Source organism: Alosa sapidissima, chromosome 16 (assembly GCF_018492685.1).
Source record: "Alosa sapidissima isolate fAloSap1 chromosome 16, fAloSap1.pri, whole genome shotgun sequence".
Lineage (NCBI taxonomy): Eukaryota > Metazoa > Chordata > Actinopteri > Clupeiformes > Clupeidae > Alosa > Alosa sapidissima.
This window is the reverse complement of record NC_055972.1, coordinates 14,149,832-14,166,763: the sequence shown is the minus strand read 5'-3', so window position 1 is coordinate 14,166,763 and position 16,932 is coordinate 14,149,832. Positions and strand designations below refer to the sequence as shown.

General features: G+C 43.5%; 2 protein-coding genes across 4 annotated transcripts in view; both read left to right on the top strand.

The window, feature by feature from the left end:
* Positions 1–10,218, top strand: part of xpo1b (exportin 1 (CRM1 homolog, yeast) b) — a 40,058-nt gene extending 29,840 nt beyond the window's left edge. Inside the window, exon 26 of one of the 3 annotated variants that reach the window (XM_042066531.1) lies at positions 10,165–10,218. The gene's annotated coding sequence lies outside the window, so the exon portion shown is untranslated. Of the gene's footprint in view, positions 1–10,155 lie in introns of all 3 variants that reach the window. The other 2 variants (XM_042066529.1, XM_042066530.1) reach the window with 2 other exon arrangements.
* si:ch211-63b16.4 (kinesin heavy chain) lies at positions 1,735–16,748 on the top strand. Its single transcript, XM_042066197.1, has 24 exons — positions 1,735–2,658; positions 2,802–2,893; positions 3,199–3,260; positions 3,447–3,530; positions 3,771–3,921; positions 4,314–4,387; positions 5,734–5,872; positions 6,618–6,695; positions 7,287–7,324; positions 7,529–7,552; positions 7,971–8,081; positions 9,096–9,175; positions 9,379–9,535; positions 10,845–11,771; positions 11,944–12,093; positions 12,456–12,617; positions 12,919–13,014; positions 13,124–13,171; positions 13,822–13,996; positions 14,265–14,406; positions 14,829–15,078; positions 15,271–15,445; positions 15,714–15,855; positions 16,278–16,748. Exons 1-24 carry the CDS (start codon positions 2,648–2,650, stop codon positions 16,408–16,410), a joined length of 3,501 nt encoding a protein of 1,166 aa, XP_041922131.1. The 5' UTR covers positions 1,735–2,647; the 3' UTR covers positions 16,411–16,748.
* The last annotated feature ends 184 nt before the right edge of the window (positions 16,749–16,932 follow it).

Below are 16,932 nucleotides of genomic sequence, written 5' to 3'. Positions count from 1 at the left end.
ACTTTCTGTGTCTCATTGCAGTCCTAATCTAAGGTAGAACTCCGTTTCATATTTGAAAGAAATCTTTGCATGACAGGTGTGTGAAGTTAATTTATTACAGTGACCTAAACGTCTACAATCTTGTTTCCTTGGTTCACTGAAGGTTACTTTTATAGTATTTCACCTGTGTCATGATTGACGTTTCCAACAGTTCAAATTGATGACAGTGTCTTACGGACTCTGTCTGACTGACACTACAAGGGGGTTGGGCAGTAGTCACTGTACTAATGATCATGGAATTAATTATGTATAGTCATAATGTCAAATCCTGCCTGGTACATGATCTTTAAGCATTCAAATGTCTCAGTACAACCTCAGTCTGATTTTAACCTCTCTTCAAGCAAGCAACACTGTAGTAGTCTCAGCAGGCTGAGATGGCTCTGGCTATTTGTTAGGACAAGCACAGCTAGGGCAAGCACAGCTGTGTCAGCTTGTAGCGGCTGGCCATCTCACTGGGCCATAACTTTCCCTAAGTCTCTCATTACAGGGCCCTTCACAGCAGTTCTTTGCTCATGCCTCTTCCATCAGTGTCAGGGACTCTAAATGTCTGTTGTCTTAGTGCTGAATAAGAGCTGACCAAACTCTGCACCATGTCACAAGAACATCCCAAGATTTGGTGTTATGAAATACAAAAGTAGCAAATGTGGTCTTAAAGTATTACATCTATCATTTATTTGATCATACCTAATGTTTGGTCCTGCCATAGATGATGTGGCTGACTTTGATAGGACTGTGAAATACACCTGCACATACATTCTTACTATTACAATCTGTCTATACAGTTCATACTAAATATCCATATTTATTATGTTTTTCTTATAAAATATTATATCAATATACTGCATATATCTATATTATTCTTACTACTCTTATAATGTTACTGCTACTACAGTGCACATATCTGTAATTGTTGTTCAAACATTGTTCATACTACATAGCCATATTTATTCTGCTCTTATACGGTTACTGCTAATAGTATTGCACATATTTAGATTTAATTTATAGACCTACTATTAGACCGACTGTCTACACGGCACTATATATATTGTCCTGTCTATGCACCACCGGTGTTTACTTTGTATATCACATATCACATTCATTGTTACCCACAGAATTAAATTCAATTTGTGGTGGTTGGTTTGATAAATGAACTTTTTTTTTTTAACAGTTTTTAACAATTAGCACAGTGTGGTTATGATGCTAACCAGATTTAAGCACAATTTAATACAACCTGGAAAATCATTGTGTGGTGGTCAATGTTGATATTGTGGTGGGCTGCCACAAATAAGTCAATGTATGGGAAACACTGACTTTTCTGCTTTTTTGCAAACTGCATTTCGTTCTTTGTACTTGCACTCTGCACAATGACAATAAAGTTGAATCTGATCTTCTCTAATCTACATGACACATTCCTATCTGAAATGTGCAGCAGTTTGTTATATTGGATAGGAACCTCTATGCCACTGAAATATGTCCTCTGTCCTGGTGTAACATACAGTGAAATGTGCCCCGCACTTAAACGCCAAAACGTAAATGGGTCTTTTTATACGAAATATGGTCTCCTGAAATTTGGAGAGGGTAGTATATTCAAGAAAAAGTTAACAAATGTGGAAAAAATAAGGGGCCTCTGTCGGACAGTTTATTCTCACTTTGCAAAAGCGAACAATGAGAACAGCACAGGGGAGCAGCGTGAGGGCGAAGGAGCAGCTGAGTCTGTGCGCGCTCAGCGTTCCTGGCTACCTCTCAGGCAACTGGTCATAAATACAGTTTCAGACACATGTCAAGGTAGCCATGGATGTGACGTTTTCACAGCTGATTCGACTCTAAATTATTGTGTTTTGAATTGCTTTAAACCCGTGAGAGAAGTTTCCGGAGGAACCGAAATATTACCTTTTTTAATGTATAGCCTACATTATTACAGGTTTTGCTGAAAGAAAAGCGTAATTAATTTTACTACGGCAGCGCTTGGTGACCAAAACGCATCCCTGTCGTCGCAACATTGTCCTGCATTTCTAACTTAATTCTTGCCTTATATCAGGGTAACTAAGGGAAAGGGTTTAACTCCAAGTCGCATTGGATCAAAAACAGTTGAGCCTGTGCGCATTCACGAGAACATTTCGGGATGAATGGGAGTGGGCGAGTCGTCTTTTTGGTTGTAGCCAACTTGCGTCAAGGTGCGGATCGAGGGCTTATTCACTTGTTCCAATGACTTTCGCAGGATGCTTACAGTTGTGGTGGTCGACTTTCACATTGGTCTATACGGTTGGAACATCCAGTCGTTTTTCTGCTAAACAGTGCGCTTTTTCTCCAAAGCGCTTGTTCGTACTTTCCTGAAGGCATAGAGTTCATTCACACGGTTTCCCTAGTCTTCCCAAGTTGGAGAAAGTCGGCAGGTATCTATGATTGATGGAGTAATGTCTTATGATTTTGTGACTGTAACAAATATTGATGGACATCCACCAGGTGAGTAGCCTAGTCCCACGGTTATGAAATAACTCATATTCCCAAAATGTGTTGCGTTGCCAATTTTAACGAGCTTCTGATAGTTGTGTGTGCAGTTTATTACGTGTTTGTGTTGTGATGAAAACAGAAAATCTGAGAACCTGTCATGGACAGAGGGTATGTCTTTTATTCAAACCCTAATTTCATTATTTTAAATTACAGACTTAAAAATTAGCGTATTTTTATTGTATGACCTAGCACTGTTTGATGCACATTGTAACTTCAGTCAGTCACTGAAGCATTTCATCTTTTATCGGCAGACAAAAGGACAGTAACGAAGAGCAGGGTGCAGGGAGAAACGTTCGAGTGGCCATTCGCTTGTGCCCCCAGCGACAGTGGGACCCCCAAACAGGTCACCCACATTTCCTCATATATCCCTTCTTGCACTGATCTTATTTCATTAGACTGCTGGGGAAAGTCTGTAGCACTGTACTGGTGTGTCAGGCACATTACAATTTGAAGGGAATTATTGACTGAAGAACGTAGAATATGAGGCTGTAAGAAGTTGAGTCTGCTCTAAATGACAACCATAAACATAGTATAACATGGAAACTGGAATAGCCTAAGCTACGTTGCAGTTTTAACTCAATGCATATCTTCCCAGAGCAATGAAAATAATCCCGAATAACCATTTTTTCACAATGATCTCTCGTTCAGAGGAGGCAAGATATTCTATCAAAGTGGTTGAACCGAACAGGATTGTTGTTGACACTGGCCGGGTAAGTGTTTGTGTAGTCCAACTGTCCAAATCAAAACAGCAATTTTTAATAGAGCAGTGACCTCAAATAGCTTCCTCGTTATGCAGATATGGCATGATGGTCTGTCTGGTGTAGGACAATAACATTGAAGACAGGAGTCCTGGTCTAAAATGTCCTTTTCTTTATTATGTTTTTAATACATTTCAGGGCCACCAGCCCCATTCTCTAGTCTTTGATGCAGTGTGGAACGAGAGCGCTAACCAAAATGATATTTACGAATCCACAGCAAAGGTAAGTTTAAATGATGTCGGACTACACCACACGTTGAGGAAACTCGGATTGATTTCAAAAATGTACATTTGTGCAGTCATACCTGACTTTGCCAGTAAAACAGCACAAGATAGACTTACCGGGCTGGAAGTCACGGGAGAAAAATGTCACTGAATCGCAGCGTGATAAAGCTGCGGGTGAGTTATTTGTGAGATCGGGAAGACGCATGACTCAGGTTTAACGTGAAGTGCGTCTCTTCAGCCTCTGGTGGGGGGCCTCATGCAAGGCTACAATTGCTGTGTCATCGCCTACGGTTCCCCCTGCAGTGGAAAGACTTACACCATGCTTGGCGGGAGCTTGACAGGCAAGCAGCGAGGCATCCTCAGCCGCATGTCTGAGGACATTTTCAACTGTATCCTTTTCCTTTTGTAGTTTGAGGCCCCTAAATTGGCAGGCTTGTAGAACCTGATAATGTAATAAATCCCAGATAATGTAGTAACCCCGATAATGTAATAAAAATGTGCACTTGAATCCATTGAAAATGTAATAAAACCTGATAATGTAATAACTTCCCGATAATGTAATAAGTGCATTTCCCAATAAGGTCATATTTTCAAACTTATTTTCTAAAACATAATTTTTAATATAGGGCACACCAGATAGTTTCTCGTGCTCACTAGAAACTTTCTGGTGCACATGCAAAACTTTCTTGTGTTCACGCAGAAAATACATTTTTGCACATGGCCCTTTAAGGGCTCCAAAGGTCTAGTGAAAGATTTGTCTTCCCTTAATGGTTGTACTCAGCACCCGAGGCTTCCACCTGCAGTGTCACAGTGTCCTTCTATCACATTTCCAATGACAAGATCTTTGATCTGTTGGTAAGTTGTTTTGTGTGTGTCTGTGGTTGTGTGTGTGTCTTTGGAAATCCATTTCCATTCCATCTATTGTTGCTTGCATGCCAGCAGTTACTCAAGTCTATCATCAATCAGAAGCATTCAGATTTTGTCAGCATGATTTACAACAAGGATTTAATTCTGAAAGCCTAATGTATCCATAATCCTATGCACTACATGCATGTTATTTGATTGTTTTGGAGTGGACCTTGTGTTGCTTTTGCACACTTTTCCTCTTCTCTGGGAAATGAAAATGTACATTCATAACAAACACCTGGAAAAAATTGAGAGATATGGAATGCGAATGTATATAAATACTGCACCACAAACACTGACCACAGTGATGCAACAAACAAACCTGCAGCATACTCGTAAGGACTGCTGGATGCTGGACTCTACCACCCGTAGACTATATAGTTCTACAGTGCATATGTAAAGAAGGACAAACATCAGTGCAGCTCAGTGCTTGGTTTCTTCCGCACACACCGTTGGGAGTTGTGGCCAAATAGTTCAGTCTTCATTTCATCAGACCAGATGATTTTACTTCTCATGGTCTGAGAGTCGTTCAGGTGCTTTTTGGGAAACTCCTGGCAAAAAATGGCTTCCATTTGTCCACTCTACCATAAAGGCCTGATTGGTGGAGTGATGCACTGATGTTTGTCCTTCTTTACGCTTCTCTCATCCTCTTAAAGGAACTCTGGATCTCAGTTATAGTGACCATTGGGTCCTTGGTTACTTGTCTGACCAAGGCCCTTAGTCTAGGATTACTCAGTTTGGTTGAGATCCAGATCTAGGAAGACTGTTGATTGTTCCAAACTTTTTCATTTGAGAATGATGGCCACATCAACCACCACATCAACTGTGAGACCTTATATAAAGAGATGTGTGCCTTTCCTAATAATGTCAAGTGAATTAATTTAGGCACAGGTGGACTCCAATCAAGTTGTAGAAGCATCTCAAAGACCATTTATGATAGAAGTAGGATGCACCAGAGCACAATTACAAGCGTCATAACAAAGGGTCTGAATACTTATGTAAATGGTCTTTTATTTTGATTTTATTATTTCATTTTAAGATGAGTCTGAAACATATCAAAATGTGGAAAAAGTGAAGCGCTGTGAATACTTTTCCATATGCACTGTAGACCCTTTCAAGAGAGTTCCATTATCAGCATCATAGTTGGCCCCACAAGACTTCCTTTTTAACATTCCATATGTTATCTTAATGCAGAGGAAGTAGATTGGGACCCAAATAGAACATTCAAGCATTGTTTTTGTTTTTATTGTTGAAAGGGTCTATATACAGTCTATGCTACCATCTCTCTCCTACAGGACAGCCAGCCCGCAGAGGTGAGCCGCATCCATGAGGGGGAGGACGCGGTGGTGCTGGAGGGTCTGAAGGAGGTGGAGGTGGACTCTCCACAGGCCCTGCTCCAGGCATATCGACGCGGGGCCGCAAACAGACAAGCAGGTAGGTGGGATGGGGTGGGAGGTGGGGGCATGGGCCATACATACATAAAATATGTCAGGTTCACTCATGGATGTGGGAGGACTCAAGACCTGCATCTCTCAAGGCCTTTTTGAGCAGCCAGCATGTAAACTGTGGACAGAATGTTCAAATTGATCATCTCTTGTCATTTGACAATTTGAGTCTTGTCAACGCTTTCAGGGAAATGCTTTTAGTTTCTATGTAGTTACAGCAGAATGATGCACAACATTAAATGTTTGAGTTTTCTTTATGCTGTGGCTTATGTTGTTAATTGTGGCCATGCTGTTGCGTAAGCTGACTGTGTGCTGTTCCCCAGTGGAGTTGCCACAAATATGTTTGGCTTCAAATGTTGTCCTCTCCCATAGAAATAGCCTGTGTTCACTCATTCACACTACATAGTGCACTTCACAGTATACTAGTATTTAACACTATTTATGCATTTAGCTGATGCTTGTATCTAGAGTTAAAGGGACAGTCTCCCTGAAGCAACTTGTATCCAATTGCCTTGCTCAGGGGTACAACTGTGGCAGCTGGGAATCGAACGGACAGGTTTCAGTTCTGGTTTCACTGTCCTAACCACCACACTATCACCATCGCCACATCATATAGTAGTTACTATATAGTGCACTATGTAGGGAATAAGTGAATGTTCCCAATGCAGGCATAGACATTTCCCCAACACATCAGATATGTGTTCCTCTCTACTTTTATGTGCTTTGTGTTCTAGGCACCTCAAAGGGGGAGTTTGCCACCAGAAGTCATTCCATATTCAATATCATGGTCATCAACACAAAGGCAAGCCTTGGTAATCAACATTTTCAGATATAAGTTTTACTTTTTGGAAACAACTTTTAAAATGATAGTTTGTTATAAAAAAAAAAACAGAAATAAAAAGAAAATAGAAACTAGAAGCCCTGAGTGCTTTATCCATCTCCACTTAAACAGCTGTCATCAGCAGAGAAGCTGAGGTGAAACCAACGTGATGATAACATTCACTACAGCTCTCCCTCATAACCTCATTACTGGAATTCTCCTCTGTCAATATAACCAGAATAAAAAAAAAAAACAAGTCTCACGTGCATTTAGTGGAATTTCATTTCCCTTGTGTGGGAGTCTCTGTGTGCGTGTGCGTGTGTGTGTGTGTGTGTGTGTGTGTGTGTGTGTGTGTGTGTGTGTGTGTATGTGTGTGTGTGTATGTGTCTATGTGTACACATGTGTTTCAACATCATGTCTTGGAGCTGATATGTATGTATGTGCATACCTAAATTCCATTAGGCTCTACTTTCGGGTTGTTTTCATACTTTTTTTGTGCAAATATGCCATGACGTGGCAGGGCTGGATTGTATTAGCCAAATTGACACAGACGAATCTCTGTGTCCTTATGTGTATGTTTCAGCGCAGGGGGGAGGCCAGACAGCCAGCAAGCTCACTCTGGTAAGTGTCTAATGAGTCTCTTGGTGAATGATTGGAAGTGTTGCATACTTGTGGACACCCCGGTGTGATGTCGCAAGACACCACGTGTGGGATGGGTGTTTGTGTGTTTAAATTCACTTTACAGACCAAGCTGTCCTCAAGCATCAAATATTTGTTATCTCTCTCTCTCTCTCTCTCTCTCTGTATCACTTCTTTCTTTCCTAGGTGGATCTTGCCAGCTCGGGGAAAGTAAGTCCCATGGCCATTTCCCAATCCTTCTGCGTATACAAACACACACTCACACAGAGTCACACCAGCGCACTCATTCATAGGCACATGCCTAAACACACAATCTCTCTCTCTGTCTCTCTCTCTCTCTCTCTCAAACACACACAAACAATACGCACATTTCACGCAAGCACGCTCAGATGATTAAGTACTTCCAGACATCTATACTGCACCGAGCCAGGATAATTCCATGAGTGATAACACAATGTCTTTGTGATGGCCCCTGACGTTGCTTTTCTGTTTGACATAGGCTGAGTGATAACAGGTCTTAATGCATAGCATGGTGATGTCATACTAATGGACAGGAATGTACTGTTCCTCTTGGCCCTGTGACATATGTGTGTGTGTCTGTGTGATGCTCTTGTGCCGGCTCCCAAAGGCTCGTGGTCGCGGCAATGCTGCCCTGGAAGTCAAGAGGTGTTTCCAAACAGTTCCGGAAAACCCACAGGAGGCCAAAACTCTCAAGCGGTCCCTCACAATATTTGGAAATGTGAGTCACATTTCTCTCGTGTTTTCGCAAAACCTCCCCTTTGTTTTGATTGAAACATCCACCCTCCCTGCGCTATTTGCTAATCGGAGGTTATGGCACGTTCACTAAAAAGCTGTGCGTACACTTCAGCCCGCGCACGGTGGAGAGGATAATCACATGCAGCTTTTGGCTTCGAGTCATCCCCCCCCTTGCAGGTCACGCTTCATGCTGTCATCTTGCATCTGTCAATTTAGATCTTCACTCTTCAGCTACCCCACACCCCCCAACCAACCTTCCCCCTTGCTGCCCACTCAGGAAATTATGTAAAGGGTTAAACATCTCCCCTTTGGAGAGGGACGTGTCAAGTCCAACAAAGTGAAAATGCCGTCTCTGTGGCAACCACAGATAAGAGGAGGCCCATACTTTCCTCTGTGGAATGTGTCTTTGAGTGTAATGAGCAGGGCAGAACACAATGACTGTACCCCACTTGAATGAAGGTGGCTTACACAGAGAAGGGGAAAGGAATTTTGGTTGACCCCCTCCTCCCTCTTCCTTTTTAAAGTAACGTGGCTACATATATACTGGATTGTGGATTCCCATCAATGAAGGCAGGCGAAGAGGCCCATATGGACTTTGTTGATATAACAAGGTTTTGACATTTGTATTGAACTGCAAGGAACATTTTGACTCTAATGCTTGACATGTAGAATATGATCCTTAATTCAGATGTTGTGTTCGTATACAGAAGAGTGACCTAGTGGTTACATTACTTTCTGCCTCCACACTGTTCTTGTGATGTGTTTCAGCAGGCACGATGGTGACATTGCTTACTTATAGTAGTTTCCCAAATATTAGCCGCAGCTTATACTGGTACATTGATTTTGCAAAATTTCTTCAGCTATGAGTTTAAAACACGGGGGCAGTTAATATGGTATTAATATTTGTTTATTTTTTTTGCATAAAACACTGTCCTGTGGCTTATACACAATGTGGCTAATACACAGGAAATTACTGTATTTTGCCGTCTCGTTACAGGTCATCTTTGCACTCAGTGCGGCTGGTTGTCATCACATTCCATACAGAGAGTCAAAGCTCACCAGGGTTCTGAGAGACTGGTAAGAAACAAATGCACACACTTCCCACTAAGACTTCAATAGATAATCAGTTCTGCTTCTTTCAAGGCACGGCAAATGTACACTTTACACCACCATCGTCTTTATTTACTTTATTTACAGTATTTGAATAACATGATAACATGGTCTTTAACCGTTATGATAACCATTTCACTCATTTGACTCCCTCTGTGTGTTGTATGTAGCCTGGGAGGAAATTGCCGGATGTCTCTGATTGTGACGGTGTCTCCCCACCTGTCCTCCGTCACTGAGACCCTAAGCAGCCTGCAGTTTGCATCTCGGGCGATGGCCATCCCCGGGAGACGCGTCCACCGCTCACTGCTACAGTGCGTCCCCTCACAGGTACACAACACACACCCTCAAGGGCTCTCTGAAACAGACACACAGGTACACAACACACACCCTCAAGGGCTCTCTGAAACAGACACACAGGTCAGAGAAGAGGGAAACTTACGGGCCCTAATTTGAATGACAGACAAAGAGCTTGAATTAGGGCCCTATATATGCATCATCTAGAACAGTTAAGAAACACTGATCTAGAACATACAGGATTTATGTAACAGTATGTACTGTAAGGGGTATAATAGTTAATCTCCAAGTGCATGCCTAAAAACATACACCTGCTCTGTGTTGTGCATAGGTGTCACATTTCCTCCTAAGAACTAATTAAATTTTTACGATTTCGCCAAAGTATTAAAGTTTTCTTCTACTTCTACTTTTTTATGAGCTTGCATTCAGTGGGACATGAGTACAGCCCGCTGTTTATGCAGGCCTGCAGCAATAGGACCATGTCACTGGGGAAATGTGTGTGTGTGTTTGTGTGTGTGTGTGTGTGTGTGTGTGTGTGTGTGTGTGTGTGTGTGTGTGTGTGTGTGTGTGTGTGTGTGTGTGTGTGAGAGGTGGCTCCCTGTCTCACAGGAGCCAAGCATGATGGCAGGGAGGAGTGTGTCCACTTTGAGCAGACACACACACACACACACACACACACACACACACACACACACACACACACACACTCTTAAGCAGGGACAAAAGGATGCATACCGCAAAGCCTGCACAGACAGCATGAACAGCCAGAACCCCTGCAGAGTCTGTCTTCTCAAGTGTTCCCTCTCACACAGGCATGGAGAGGACTCATAAAGCTTAATGTGGAGACCCCCCACGAGCCTCGGGCTGGTCGACCCACCCAAGTGCGCTCGCGCTGGATTTTTTATGGGAATGTTTCAGTCTCCCGTGGCCATTCCCCAAAGCTACGGGCTTTTTATTTGAGCCTGCAGCGACAGCACAGAGGCCCATAAAACATAGGAGAGAGGAGAGACACAGAGAGGCCTTAAAACTGCCACGGAACTGGTGTACCAGAAGAGCAAGAGGCACAGCTCTGGCTCATTATATAAAACAACACTGAATAAATGATTGTCTTTCTTCTCGGCATTTGTCCCTTACATCAGATGATGTTATACATTATGGCAATCCTTTACAATTTCCATTAGTGAGCATTGTGTCTATTCCTTGATAAGGAAGAGTCAACTGAATGAGTCACAATTGTGCACTGTGTACATACAGTATGCAGAGAATGATAGTGAGAGTAATGTGTGGTGGTATTTGATTATGAATCCTGCACCATATTATATTTGATTGTGTCTCTGTTCAGCTTACAGCTCAGACCTGCCTGCCTCCCATCCCATTTGGCCCTTCCTCTCCGCCATTCCGGCCCTGCCACAGACAACCAGATGAACCCGAACTCAAAGCGTTCCTGCCCCATTTGGAGAAACAGGGCCAGTTTGAGGGTGCCTGCGGTGGCAGCCATTTTGGATATCCTGCTGGAAGGGGAAACTGCCCACGAGAGGAGCGATCGACAGCAGCTGGAGGAGGAGGAGGAGGAGGAGGAGGAGGAGGAGGAGGAGGAGGAAGGAGCGCAGAGAGCAGGGTGTCCCGCGTGCTCTCCTCTCGCCCACGTTCCTACTCCAGCAGCCTGTCCGATCCGTTCTCTCTGCCCCAGGACGGAGCAGGAGGAGGGGGAAGCGTGGGGAGGGTGGAGAGGGTGGTGTACCCTGCCCCACGGCGCTCAGTGGAGAGACTGTCGGCCACCTCCTCCCGTGTTCTCCCGTGCTCTTCTGCGTCCCTCCTTGACGTTCAGGGGTCACTCGCCGAGTGCCCCAACTGCAAGAGGGAACGGAAGATCCGGGAGGAGTACGACAAGTTCATCGTCCAGGCGCGCAGAGACCGAGACTCCCTCCACCAGAGAGTGGCAGAGCTGGAGGCCAGGCTTCTGGCGAGAGGAGAAGAGAGACAGAATGTGGAGGAGGAGAAGAACAAGGAAAAGGAGATGGCAGAACACAAGCAGAGAAAGAAGGAGGAGGAGGAAGAGGAGGAGGTGGCAGAACACAAGCAGAGAGAAGAGGAGAAGGAGGAGGTGGCAGAACACAAGCAGAGAGAAGAGGAGGAGGAGGAGGAGGTGGCAGAACACAAGCAGAGCGAAGAGGAGGAGGAGGAGGTGGCAGAACACAAGCAGAGGAAAGAGGAGGAGGCTATGGAGATTTCTAGATGTATCACCACTGATATACCCGCCAATGCAGAGGTATTTGTGCCAGGCTAATAGAACTGACTTTTTGTAATGTTGGTGTTGTGCCATCTCTTTCTGTGCTACGCAGTAACATTTGAATTAGTTGAGAAATAGTTCTGATTTCAACAGACAAACCAAACTACAGATCTGTGTCTTGAGTGTGCATATCCCTCTTGTGTTTGGGTAGGAGAAAACCCCTGGCTCTGCTGAAACCCCACACGATAGAGAGTCTCTGAGAGAAGACACGGAGACTCAGGTAGAGGCTGTAAGCTCCATGATCAACACAGACCAGCTTCTTCACCTGGAGAACGAGAACTTCCAGCTCAAAGGACAGATTGTGAGTAAACAGAGGTCATCAGAAAAGTACTATCATCACTTAACTGTTCATCCTTAATTTCATCCTTGCTCAGGGCTATAAATATCCTTATTTATTTTTTCACCTCTGTGTTGTCACTTTCCTCCCTTTGTCCGCACTTTCATATGTTCTCTGTCCATTCTTTCCCCAACCCCATATCCCTGGCTACCTATTTATTTATTTATTTGTTTATTTAAAAGGGACAGTGCACATCAATTGACATTTTTTATTTACAGTCAAAAAGTAAATGTGCCAGAGTAAAAAAGTTAGCAAAAAAGCTGTTTTCATCTGTACCTGCTGTCTGCCTTTCCTCTCTGTCTCCCTTTCTCTTTCTCTCATTACAGCTGGCCTTGCAGCAGGAGCTGGTGGTGTCGTACAAGGAGCTGGACCAGAGCGTGGAGAGGGAGAAGGCCCTGACCGAACTGCTGCGCGCCGAAGAGGCCCAGGAGCTCCGATTGCAGCTTGACCAGGCCAGCCTGCAGCAGGACAGCCTGCGCGAGCAGACGGTAAGCTCCCGGAGCACAGGAAGCTCCTTAATCACCGCAACAAGATTAAGCCTCCAGTCTGCCACACAACACAGGGAGAGAAGAGGCTGTGCAGACAGCATGGCGGTCGGCTGAGCCAGAAACATTCCGTGCTGTTGTTTGGCTTTTCTGGTTTTTGTTGTTGTTGGCGACGGCAGAGATGCTTCTCTTTGAGAGTCTGTGAGAAGAGGTGCTGGCCGAAGAGAGAGTTAAAAAGTTTAAGCAAATAAAAGTGTGCTGATTGTGTTATCTGAGAGGGTTCCCATCTCTCTTCACCTTTAAGGAGAGGCTGCTATCGGAGCTGCAGAGTGCCAGTGTGGAGCACGAGAGATTCAAAGGGAATGTAGCTCTTAGTGTGGCTCAGCTTCAGAAAGATAAGGTGCCCCATCTGTCTTTCATTCTCTCATCAGACATGTTTTTCTTTTCTACTGTTTGCATTGCTCAGGCATGTGACTCTGTCAAAGTTTGTCTTGTGTTTTGTTTAATAGGAGGATTTGATGTGCCATCTTGATGAAGTAAGAGAATGTTATGAGAGGGTAAGCTGCATGCATAATATGGAGATGAATACCTTTCTCAGAATCATCACAAATATTCTTAATCTTAAAAGCCAGAATCTGTATTCGTATGCATTGACATCCTATAGCACAGTGTTTTTCAATCTTTTTTGTGCCACAGCACACTTTTGACACTTAAAATGTCCCACGGCACACTAACATCCTGTGTGAAGAAAAAATAAACATACCATAGCCTAAAATTTCAAATAATACACAGATATGGCCTTATTATGGCTTCTATGCAAGACCTGCTCAATAAAACAAGCGCTCTGTTTCATTTGTAGGTGACTATATCTAATTTAATTGTTGTTATGAACTGGATATGTGATGATTCTGTGAATACTGGATATGGGGCCCCCGTTGTACAATGCCTGCATACCACAAATAGTGCAATCATACAATCAATGAGAGCATGTGGTTATAAAATCTTTGATGCAACAGTTGCTTTTCTGGACCAGTGAGTGACATTTGGGTAATTTTCTGCGGCACACCTGATGATCTCTCACGGCACACTAGTGTGCCCCGGCACAGTGGTTGAAAAACACTGCTATAGCATAAGAATCAGAACAAATTTTACAGAATACAGTGAGTAGACCAACTGTGAGAGAATATGCACTTGCTTCCCCCTACAGGTGAAATCTGACAATGCACTTCTCAGTGAGAGAGTGGAGACTTTGAAGAGAGAAGTGAACCACGGTCTCCTCGGAAACCTAGGGTCCTCCCATGTCCACACAGTCACTACCAACACGGAAATGCTGGTGGTGTCTCACCATGTGTCCCAACAGTGCTCAGGGGGAATAAACACAGGCAGGAGTAACACACACACACATACACACACACATGCATGCGCACACACACACACACATACACACACACACAAAACTATAGCTTATAGTAAATTTGATGAACAGCAACACTTTCCAGATTTTTATTATCAAGTATTGACTAAGATTGGTTGAGGTAGTATTGTACTGAAAACCATGAAATATATTTTTTATAAATAAAATAAAGTATAAGCATAGATCACAATCGTAATGTAATTTTTTTTGACATGCTCTTTTTTTGTGTTGCACAGACAGCAAATGCTGCTACACCAGCTGCAGTGAGTTCCAGGAAGGACCTGTACCAACGTTCCCAGAGAAACCACCAGAAGACCCAGAAAACCGAAGCGAACAGGAGCCCAGCCTACGCAAGACCAAAGACATATTCAAGCAGCTGTGAGTCACACTACTGTTGCCATTCATATATTAGCATTTATAAGTAAGTATAAGTATAGTATACTCTTTTGATCCCGTGAGGGAAATTTGGTCTCTGCATTTATCCCAATCCGTGAATTAGTGAAACACACACAGCACACAGTGTACACACAGTGAGGTGAAGCACACACTAATCCCGGCGCAGTGAGCTGCCTGCTCAAGGGCACTTAAGCCGTGCCTACTGGTCGGGGTTCGAACCGGCAACCCTCCGGTTACAAGTCCGAAGTGCTAACCAGTAGGCCACGGCTGCCCCATTTAGCATAATGTTGGCTTATTGATTAATTTACCTATTTTTCACCATTTACAAGCATCATATACACATTGTTTGTTGTTGCTTGTTTGTTGTTTATTTCTTCATTCATTTTTTTTGTATTCCTGAGCAGGAAGAGGGAGCACAGCCTGCTGCTTGACGTGATGCTGGTGTTGTACAAGCGGGAGTGGTTCACCCAGGAGGCTGTGCCCTACGTCAGACGGACGCTCAGAAAGTGTGGCATGAGAGTGGATGAGAACTGGATATGTGATGATTCTGTGAATACTGGATATGGGGCCCCCGTTGTACAATGCCTGCATACCACAAATAGTGCAATCATACAATCAATGAGAGCATGTGGTTATAAAATCTTTGATGCAACAGTTGCTTTTCTGGACCAGTGAGTGACATTTGGGTAATTTTCTGCGGCACACCTGATGATCTCTCACGGCACACTAGTGTGCCCCGGCACAGTGGTTGAAAAACACTGCTATAGCATAAGAATCAGAACAAATTTTACAGAATACAGTGAGTAGACCAACTGTGAGAGAATATGCACTTGCTTCCCCCTACAGGTGAAATCTGACAATGCACTTCTCAGTGAGAGAGTGGAGACTTTGAAGAGAGAAGTGAACCACGGTCTCCTCGGAAACCTAGGGTCCTCCCATGTCCACACAGTCACTACCAACACGGAAATGCTGGTGGTGTCTCACCATGTGTCCCAACAGTGCTCAGGGGGAATAAACACAGGCAGGAGTAACACACACACACATACACACACACATGCATGCGCACACACACACACACATACACACACACACAAAACTATAGCTTATAGTAAATTTGATGAACAGCAACACTTTCCAGATTTTTATTATCAAGTATTGACTAAGATTGGTTGAGGTAGTATTGTACTGAAAACCATGAAATATATTTTTTATAAATAAAATAAAGTATAAGCATAGATCACAATCGTAATGTAATTTTTTTTGACATGCTCTTTTTTTGTGTTGCACAGACAGCAAATGCTGCTACACCAGCTGCAGTGAGTTCCAGGAAGGACCTGTACCAACGTTCCCAGAGAAACCACCAGAAGACCCAGAAAACCGAAGCGAACAGGAGCCCAGCCTACGCAAGACCAAAGACATATTCAAGCAGCTGTGAGTCACACTACTGTTGCCATTCATATATTAGCATTTATAAGTAAGTATAAGTATAGTATACTCTTTTGATCCCGTGAGGGAAATTTGGTCTCTGCATTTATCCCAATCCGTGAATTAGTGAAACACACACAGCACACAGTGTACACACAGTGAGGTGAAGCACACACTAATCCCGGCGCAGTGAGCTGCCTGCTCAAGGGCACTTAAGCCGTGCCTACTGGTCGGGGTTCGAACCGGCAACCCTCCGGTTACAAGTCCGAAGTGCTAACCAGTAGGCCACGGCTGCCCCATTTAGCATAATGTTGGCTTATTGATTAATTTACCTATTTTTCACCATTTACAAGCATCATATACACATTGTTTGTTGTTGCTTGTTTGTTGTTTATTTCTTCATTCATTTTTTTTGTATTCCTGAGCAGGAAGAGGGAGCACAGCCTGCTGCTTGACGTGATGCTGGTGTTGTACAAGCGGGAGTGGTTCACCCAGGAGGCTGTGCCCTACGTCAGACGGACGCTCAGAAAGTGTGGCATGAGAGTGGATGAGATGACCTGACGAGAACAGGAAAGGGTTGACGAAGGTGGAAGGAAAGAATGACGTGAAGGGGAAAAAATGAAATGACTCAGTACACCACTGGCCCTTTGATGTCTGGGCAGGACTACAAACAGAACCTGGTGTCTTTATTCTTATTTCATTTGGGAGTGTCTGTTTTCTTGTCTGCGTGTTTGAGTGCTGTGTAAAATATCAGCAACTGAGAGAGTTCTGAGTGGCACACAAAAACTTTATTTGTAAAAAGCTACTTTGAGTTAGTTTACAAAATTCCTAATCAACACATTGTATATTGTAAATCAAGATAATTGCTTTATTTTGCACATAAAAAACACTAAAACTGAAAATTATAAACTTTTTAAAGTTTCTACTTTACACATATATGTACTTTGCATAATCCTCCCTAACCTTTGTCATAGTGTAACATCAGCCTGTTGGCTCAAATGTCAGCCTTCCTATTCTGCTTTGGCCAGTGTGTTCAGTGCATAGCCTGTGCTCCTGTGTGCTGCCATGACCAAGTCCCGGCTG

Bases quoted from the DNA above. Each gene is read 5' to 3' on its own strand.
- si:ch211-63b16.4 (XM_042066197.1), top strand. The intron at 4,388-5,733 runs GTAAGTTGTTTT...TCTCTCCTACAG, and splicing joins ACAAGATCTTTGATCTGTTG to GACAGCCAGCCCGCAGAGGT. The intron at 14,407-14,828 runs GTGAGTCACACT...ATTCCTGAGCAG, and splicing joins AAAGACATATTCAAGCAGCT to GAAGAGGGAGCACAGCCTGC.